Genomic DNA, 9,138 nt, shown 5'->3' with positions numbered 1-9,138 from the left:
CTCAGTTGTGCCAGGAGCTCCAGTCTCTGGTGCTGGAGGAACTTGAACCAGTGCCCAGGTCTGCCCCAGACTGGAATCCTGCCCAGGGCAGAGGTTTCGTTCCCCAGTTTGGTTCCCCAAACTGTTGCTGCTGGAGCCTCTGTACTCCTGGGTCACAATGGGCTGTGCCCTCTGTAAATCCCATATATGTAAATGTAGGGTTATAATACAGGCTACAAGTGAAGGGAAGGGAGACCTAAGGGCTTGCTTGGCTCCAGACCTGGCATCTTTCTGGGTTCACAGCTTCCAGAGCAGGTCCCATTTGTGGCCTGGCTTCTCCCCTCTGCCTTCTCTTGCTCTCCCTCTGCCTAGACCTGTGTTCCTCATGTTAGCATGAGCCTTAATCCCATAGCAAGACAAGTTCTTTGGCAACCCCTTACAGCACCACCCCAGTGCCTGTGAACTTGGAGCTTTTAACTGTTGCCTTGTGTACCATCCTATGCAATGCCAAGAAACTTAGTCCAAAAATACATTTATTTAAAGAATTATTATAAATAATCTTTGAAAAATAGACTCATAGTTTAAAAACAAACAAATTGTGTTTTTTTTCACTTCTGACTCTTGTATTGTTCTTGAAGGACTTGGTGTAATTCCTGGAGGAAGCTCCTCAGTGAGGTGGTGCTGCCTGCTGCCACAGGACACGGTGCCTGGGATGGGAGGAAGGGGCTGTTAGGAAGGGATTGCTGGGGAGGGATCGGGTTCTCCAGCCTGGGCTGGGCCCTTAAGGGTGGTGGGAGAGCAAAACGAAAGCAGTGATGGAGGGAGGAGCTGGAGGGTGGGGGCAGTGCAGGGGAGCTGTGCCTCACCTGGTGCTCCAGCCTGTGCCCCCGGAGCAGGCCCAGCAGGTTGAAGTAAATGCCCTCGAGGTGCCTGTGGCAGCTGCAGCCTTCCCGAGCCACGGTGGCAGCTTTGCACAGGAGCTCCATGGTGTCACCTTGCTGGGGGGAACGAAACTCTTCAGTCACAGATTCATTAGTGGAAAAAACCCAATAAACCCCCAGCCTGCAAATAATACATTTCTGTTGTACGGGTGCAGAGTGCAGTTTGAGATGCCAGAGTCTCCCTGAAGTTTCCCATCCCTGTCCTGCTGGGAGTGCCATCAGCCCCTGGCAGAGGCCATGGCAGAGGGTGGCACAGCAGTGACCACCCCTGTGCTGGAGCATCCTGCTCCTGCTGCAGGCATGGATGTGGGATCCTGAGCTCGGGGAGCTGCTCCCTGGGAGTTCCCTGGGAGTGAAACTGTTTTGGGCAGGCAGAGGTGCTACAGGGATAACTGAAGTGCCTGGGAAGAGGTTGCCTTCATTAGGGGCTTTGAGAAGTCCTGTAGCAGAGACACGTGGAAGATGAGGAGCTAAGAAATGAAGTGCTGGTGGCAATAAGAAAAATACTTGACTTTCTTCCCTGGGGTGTTCCCAGTGCCCCCTCATGGGCAGGTCCCCGAGAGCTCTGCCTGCTCCATCCCCTCAGCCCTCACCCCAACAGCAGCTTCAGAGCAGCGGCAGCTCTGGGAACATGGGGCTGTGCAGCATTTCGGGCACCTCTCCTCGCTCCCAGGGCCAGTCCTGCGGCAGGAGGGGTGTGGGGACCCCCCCAGGGCTGCTCAGCCCCAGCCCCCCAGGGAAGGCTGCTGCACCAGGTGAGCCCGTGGGCTTTCTGTGGAAACAGGAACTCTGGGACCGGGAGCTGGGCTTAGGCAGCAGTTTTCAGAGCAGAAAGGGGCTCTGCTATTAAAACTTGTGCTGACTGGAGAGCCATCCCCAGATGAGGGGCTCAGGAGGGACAGCGGGTGTAACCAGCGCTCAGGGACCGGGGTGGGCATGGGGGGCTGAGCAGGGACAGCACTGCCAGGGCTGGGGGGCTGAGCAGGGACAGCACTGCCAGGCACAGGGACACGGCCCTCTCTTCCTTCTAGAAAAGCTGAAACCCCCCAGCCTGCTCGAGCACAGGCCCATCTCCCCGTCCCCAGGGTAGGCAGAAGCTGCTGCTGCTGCTTTGGCTGGAGGTCGAGGTGGGTTGGGAAGGTGAGGGTGAGGTCCAACTGGACAGCCCAGCACTGATCCTGGCAGCTCACAGTGGGCTCCTTGCTCCTCCACAGCACCACACCAGAACAGGGGGGATCCTGGGCTTCCCACCTGCCTCTGGCTGCCCTGTGCTCCCCTCTGCCCCCAGCATCCTCTCCCAGTACCCATCAGGGCTGTATGACTATTTTTGAACAAGGACAAGTTAGTTTTTCTTTCTTACCTTCTTGTCTGCAAAAATATCGGTCACGTTCATCTCGTTACAGGAAACCTTTACCAAGACACAGAGGAGAGGAGCAGTCAGGCTGCAGGCAGCGCTGCCCGGGCCCATCCTGACACGTGGCCACGTTCCCAGCACGGAGCCCTGTGCCTTGCACCTCCCTCTGACTCGGCTCTCCCCGAGGCTGCCGAAACATCCTGTCCCTCCCCTCAGGTAAAGCCCCAGCCAGCCCTACCTGTGAGTGCTGGAGCTGCTGCAGCCGCCTGATGCTCTCCCTCAGCATGTTGGTCTGCAGTTTGTGTGTCCAGGGAGTGACCACGGCACCCTGGCAGGCCAACAGCGCCAGGAAGGGCAGCAGCACCAGGGCCAGGATGCTCATGGCCTGCATTGGCTCAGCTCACAGGCTCTGGATATTTTGGTCCTCTGTACCTGTGTGTGCATTTCTGGAGGGAGCACCTCAATTTATGGCTGTAAAGATTGCTGAATCAGAAGGAAAAACTTATTTTTCCCTTATCTGCACTTTCCAAAGTTGCTCCCAATTAGGACAACAGGTCTTTTTTTGTGCAAGTCAAAATTTTCTTCTGATCTTGCATGATGTTTCAATGTAGGAAATTTCCACAGCGAGATAACGGTGGTAGGAGTCAGGTCACACACAGGAGTGTGTAAAGGTACCTGCTCTGGGGATTCTCCATTTCTCCATATCCCAAGGCTTTCTCTACACCACAAGCTGGAAGTGGCTGAACTGGGGAGCCCACTACACTCTAGTAATGGAGCTTTGCTTTTGCTTTTCCTCTAAGTGTCCTGTTAGTCCTTCCACCACGTTTCATTTGAATATCTCTAGATCAGGCAAAGAATCCTTCATCTGCATAATGATTTCTGTCCCTGGGTTTCTTAACCCGGGGAGGAACAGGAAGTGTGGCAGAGCCATGTGGAGACAAAACCCACCTGGGCAGGAGCAGGGCATCACCCCGGGGGGTTGTGGAGAGCTGGGGGCCCTCCTGAGCAGACAGGACCCCAAAACAGTGTGGCCCCCTGCGAGGATGTGGACAAGGGACAGGGAGCTGATAAGGGAGGTGCTGTGGTGTCAGTGCTGGGGAAGTGGTTTCTGGCTCAGCTCCAGCATCTCAGGGAGCTGGAGGCTGCCCTGTCCATCCTACCCTGCTCAGGGAACAGCCTGAGCCTTTGGCTGATGGACTCCACCAGCCCCCCAGTGCTACCCCAGGAAATCACACTGAGAGACAAGCTGAGCTGGGAAACTTTGGAGTTTTGTAATAACTAATAGGGATTTTTCTAACTCAAACAGCAACTTGCCATCAGATGCTTGATAAGCATCTTGTGATGAATCCAGGAGCAGCCACCCTGAGAGTGATTTGTTTGTCTAATTCCGACAGGCCCCAGATGGAGGGAGATGAAGCCCCTGACTCAGAAAGACCTTTGTGAGGGATTTGCCCGTGGAGCTGTGCCATTTCCTACCTGCCCTACTTGTGCTGGAGAGCAGATGAGGGAGCTCTGGCTGCAGCGCTGCATCCCTGGCCTCCACGGATGGTGAGTCCTCCCCGGGGTGCCCAGGGAGATCCCTCTGCTCTGGGTGAGTGGTGGTGGGAGGATCCCTGCCTGGAAGGGGTGCTGGAGAAGGGCATGGAGGCAGTAGCCCCATTCTGCAGACACAGTGGTTTCCCCAGTGATGATGGTGGGATGCTCTAAAGCTGGAGTAAGTGAACAGAAAATGCTCAAATCACAGAAAAATTTAACCTTTGAGCTACTCATCTGAATCATGGTGGAAAACTGCATCACTGCATGATGGGAAGTCACCAGCCGTGCTGGGTTTGTGTGGCAGGGCTGGGTTCTGTGAGAAGCTGCTGGAAGCTTCCCTGTGCCCAGTGGAGCCAATGGCAGTGGCTCCAAGAGGGACCCACTGCTGGGCAAGGCTGAGCCCATGGGCAGTGCTGGCAGTGCCTCGGGATAATGGTTTTTAGGAGGGGAAAAAACCCTGCAAAAACACAACTGGAGGAGGAGGGAGAGAAAATCAGGGGTGAAGTTAAGACTGGGAAGAAGGAAGAAGTGGGGTGAAGGTGTTTAAAGATTCAGGTTTTATTTCTCATTGTCCTATTCTGATTTGATTGGCAGTAAATTTAATTAATTATTTTCCCCCAGGTTGAATCTGTTTTGCCCATGACAGTAAGTGCTGAGTGTCCTCTCCCTGTCCTTATCCCAACCCCAAGCCTTTCCCTGTATTCTCCCTTCTGCCCAGCTGAGGGTGACACGGTGGCTTTGGTGGGACCCTGCTGTCCATCCAGGGTCAATCCAACATAACAGTGAAGGAATGTCCTTTCCCAAGGGTGGGATGCAGCTGATGGCAGTGATGGCCCCACTGCAGGGGTGGCTCCAGCCCCAGGGGTGTCCCCACTGTTCCTGGAGCCCTGGCTGTGCCTGTGTCCCAGCCACCATCCAGGGAGGAACCTGCCCATTTTCCCACCAAGGGAAGGGACTTGATTCACAAATGTGTCCTGAGCTTTCCTCCTTTGCCTTTCTGCCCCTTGGGCTCTGATTTGGAGCATCTCCCATCCCATGAGGATCCTGCCCAGGCCCTGGTGCCCATGGTGCTGGGAGTTATCCACAGCAAATCCCAAGGATGCTGTTGAGCCCCCATCACTCACATCTAGAGCCATTTCCTGCATTTGTAACAATTTCCAGCAGTTCTTTGGTGGATTTATTTCCTACATGTGTTCCTGTGCTGCTGGCCCCAGGCAGGCTCTGGCCCCTGAGCCAACCCCATCCCTTCCCTGGCCCATCAGACAAACCTTTCCCTGCCTGCAGCTCCACTTTGCACCCACTGGCTCCTCTTGCAGCCCCCAGTGCACCCAGACCACAGCCTGCCCTCAGCACACCCCTCCACCACGGCCTTCTTCCCGAACAGGGGCTCCCATTTTTCCTTCTCCAGTCCTTCCCTTCCCTCTGGATTTCCTGAGCCACAAGTCAGGTGGGTTCTTTGGTGCCTTTGGCTTTCTTGAAGCCTCTCTCTCAGTGGCAGACTGGGGAAATTTGCTGTATTTTGCCCCAAAAAGGCAGCAATCCCCACCCCACCCCCTGTGCCACTGAGCAAGGAGGCAGCACCTCCCACTGCTCATTTACTGCTGAGGGCAGGAGGGGATCAACACAAACCACGGGCACCAAGAGCTTCTTTTTCAGTCATTTATTGCTTAAGCCCTGAGACACTTTAAGAGCATCAGTGCATAGTTGATACAAAAAAAATAATAAAATGAAGACATTCTAATACATGATAATTTGAATATATTAACTCTCATAATACAACTGTTTAAATAGAGGGAAGAACAATAAATTATGAATCAACACGTTCATTTGTTGCTGTTCCCTAAAATGAGGTAGCAGTATTTAAAATATGACTGTATTCCAGAGAACTATAAATTACCCGAAAGCCTGAATACTGGCTTTTCCTTTTTATTTTGGGTTCCAAGCAAAGAAAAGCTTTAAACAGACAGCACTTTTTGGTCTTGAATCTTTAGATTACACACTGTAAAAATAAGTTATTTAAATAACATATAATAATAAATAAAATCCAGAAATATGATGCTGATGAGCACCCATGAGATCCAAAGTTCTGCTACAGACTCTCCTGTCTTCACTGTTAATAACTTAAAAGCCACTGACAATAGAAGAGACACACTGAAGTTGCAGTAACAGTTCCAGCACCCCCCACCCCGTTTCCCCTCCCAGCTTTTGCTCTCCAAAGCTGCACTTCCCTGGCTCTGCTCCCAGGAGTCGTCCCCCCTCAGCTGCTGCAGCGACACGTTAGCGAAAAATGCATCATTTCAGGCTAGATTTTGATCTTTTTAGGAAGAGAAGATGATTGTGAAGAAACCTCTCTTCATGAAGGGGAACAGGAAGCAGATAATCTGGTTTTGGTTTTGGTAGGTGCTGCAGGAGAAGGTGAATGAGTTAAGAGCTGGGGCTCCCTGCAGCCACTCCAGGATGCTCTCCAGGATGCTCTCCGGGCTGGGCAAACCCTCCCACACCCCCGCAGGTGATCACACCCTTCGGGGAGGGAGGGTCCCATCCCCACGGGGCTGCAAGGGAGGGCAAAGGGCAGCATCTCAAACGAGACTCCCCTGCTGAGGTGGGGGACACCGGCCCCAGGGCACTCGGGTGGGCAGCTGGGGACAGGGGGGTCCTGCCGGGCAGGGACATTTCCCGCAGCAGCCGAGCGGCCCTGGGGACCCTCCGGGATACGCTGTGGGGTTGGGCTGGGTTGGGGTCAGGAGGGCTGGGGCAGGGCTGAGGAAGTGCACACAACGAGAAGCAAAATAACAAACCGCTGTGCAGACCCTATTTTTGACCTGCCAGCAGGGACAGCCCGGGGTGGCAGCGGTGCCGTGTCACAGCACGGCCGAGGCGCGGGGACGCCGGTACATCCCCTGCGTGAAGTTCCCCAGCGCCGGCAAGAAGTGGCGCAGGTAGATCTCGGTTTCATTGCTCAGCAGGCAGGTCTGGGGAAGGAAAAGTGTAAATACATTAGAGCTGGCAGCAGGATTTAGCAGCAGGGACGGTGGGTAGCCAGGCTCCCAGCCCAGACAGGTGGTTTGTTTGCCTCCATCGCCACAGAAATAACTCAGAGCGGTGAGGACGCTGCCCCGGAGGTTGGGAGTTTGTCCTTTGCTCAGAACATGGGCCCTGCTGTGTGACCCCCACGGCCACAGCTCTGGGTGCCCAGGGCTGGTGGGGACTGTCACCCTCCCCCCGTGGAGGCAGATTATCCTGCAGCCCCTGGTACCCCCCAGAGCAGGCCCCGGGTGCTGCAGCCCCTCCTTACCGTCCTGCCCTGCAGCCTCCGCAGGTTGGTGACCAGTGGCTCGTAGTCCTTGCAGCGGGTGACCTTGGAGAGCGCCTTGGCAGCCTGGCACAGCAGCTCCTGCTCCGACAGCTGCGGGACACGGAGGGCGAGGGTGAGCCGGGCCCGGGCTGTGCCCCAGGCTGGGGCAGGGCTGTGGGGGGGAGGCCCAGCCCCTGAGCAGCTCTTGGGGGACTAACAATGCTGCCCCAGCTGCAGGGGCTGTGCCCTGGGCGGGGGGAAGGGCACTGGCTGTGTCTGGGTTCATCACAGCTGCATTTGCTGCCTGTCTCTCCATCTCACCTGTCTGTTGGTGAAGGGGACCTGTGCCACTCGGGTGTCATTGCAGGGGACCTGGAGAGGTGACACAAGAGAATCATCATTACAAGACCATCATCATGAGACCATCCCCGAGGAGTCACCAGCTGTGCCCTCCACCAGGAAGGGTACCGTGTCTCCATCCCTCTCCAGACCCTTGGTGGTGCCACCACTGAGATCCGTTTTCCAGCAAATTGTTTCCAAACAGGCTCCTGGGCACAGGACCTGCATTTGCACAGCACTTGCAAGCAGCTGGATGGTCCCTGGGTGCTCAGTGGGAGCAGAGCAGGGACTTCCTGGCAGCTCACACTGCCCCAGGCCCCCATGCCCTCGTCCCAAGCTGCCTCAGTCACCCTGCCACAGCAGTTTTCTTGTTCCTCAGCGTTTTTTCCTGCAATGTGCCAAATGTCAGGTGGAAAACTTCACCTGAGCTGCCCCCAGCAGCTGCTTGTGCCACCAAGTCAAGTGCTGATCACACAAAGTCTCGGCTGAGATGGGCCAGGGCCCCCAGGCTGGAGGGATGGAGCGGGCTGAGGGAATGGGAAGGGCTCCTGCAGGCCCAGGCAGGAGGCAGTGCCGGTGCCTGGCCTTGGACACACGGAGTGTGGAGGGCCATCATCACCACTGTCACCATCATCACCATCATCACCACCATCGCCATCATCACCATCATCACCACCACCACCACCATCGCCACCATCGGGAGCTGCCGTGGTCGGGGAGCAAAGCCAGGCCAGCAGGGCAGCACATTTACCTGCACTCCTGAGTTGAGGTGTCGGACTTGGCGGGTGATCTCCAGCAGCATCTGCTTGCGCAGGTGAGTCACAGAGGTGGAGGAGATGAGCTGGAGCAGGGACAGGAGAGCGACAACGGCCTTCAGCGAGGGGAGCATCCTGTCACCCTGCCTGGGCTGCCTGGCCACGGCCTCTGCCTGCTGCTCGGCACAGACCCATTTTTATAGCGTGCAGAGGGACCCGTGTCTCCATTGACTGCCAAATATAGGTGTCTTCCTGTGCTGCTGGCAGTGGAAAGTGACACCCCAAAGAGGGACATTACGTAATGATGGGACACTTTTCTATCCGTTGAATAACATTATCTGTTATTCAGCTACATGCAGATTTTAATCACCTCGCTGACGGATGAGGAGATACTGGGATGAGAAGTCAAGAATTTCTCTTTGATGTCTGAGGATCTATTTACTATCGAGCATGGTTGTGCCCTGCTGCTTGTGGGAAACCATGAACGTGTGCAGGACGGGACCAGCACATCGCAAGCTTTGAGGAAAGTCAAGGCGTGATCTGTGCAGAGAAATTCCCAGGGGTGCTTTCCTGGTCTCCACCATGACCCAGACAAAGTGTCATGCTGAGAGCTGGCTCTGGGATGTGCATGGCTGGATGCCTGCCAGGCTCCTGCCCTGGCTGTTGGTGTCTCAAGGGAGTTGATGTGACAGCAGGTACCGGGATCTCTCCTCCTGCAAGGCCCCTTCTTCCCAGAGCTGGCACATGGCTGCTCTTGGAGAGGAAGAGCTGAACTGTTTGTCAGAACAATTCATGTCCTTTGGCCACCAGGGCAGCAACCCCAGCAAGCTCACACAGCCAAAGCTTGGAAAGAAAAGAAAACCTCAAAACTTTTATCAAGATGTTAAACATCTGCAGAGACAAAAAAAAAAAAGCTCTTGCATGTAAAGGAAGAAGTAG

At 55.1% G+C, this 9,138-nt stretch overlaps 1 protein-coding gene across 1 annotated transcript; it reads right to left on the bottom strand.

Annotated features, from left to right (window-relative positions):
• Nucleotides 1-587: 587 nt before the first annotated feature.
• IL4 (interleukin 4) lies at nt 588-2,656 on the bottom strand. Its single transcript, XM_050312484.1, has 4 exons — nt 2,513-2,656; nt 2,281-2,328; nt 846-977; nt 588-686 (listed from the first exon to the last, which is right to left on the bottom strand). The coding sequence occupies exons 1-4, from the start codon at nt 2,654-2,656 to the stop codon at nt 588-590; spliced, it is 423 nt and encodes a 140-aa protein (XP_050168441.1).
• Between the last annotated feature and the right edge of the window lie 6,482 nt (nt 2,657-9,138).

The sequence above is a fragment of the Myiozetetes cayanensis genome, unplaced genomic scaffold, assembly GCF_022539395.1.
Source record: "Myiozetetes cayanensis isolate MyiCay16 unplaced genomic scaffold, myiCay2020 scf17, whole genome shotgun sequence".
Taxonomy (NCBI): Eukaryota; Metazoa; Chordata; class Aves; order Passeriformes; family Tyrannidae; genus Myiozetetes; species Myiozetetes cayanensis.
This window is presented reverse-complemented; position numbering and strand designations above follow the sequence as displayed.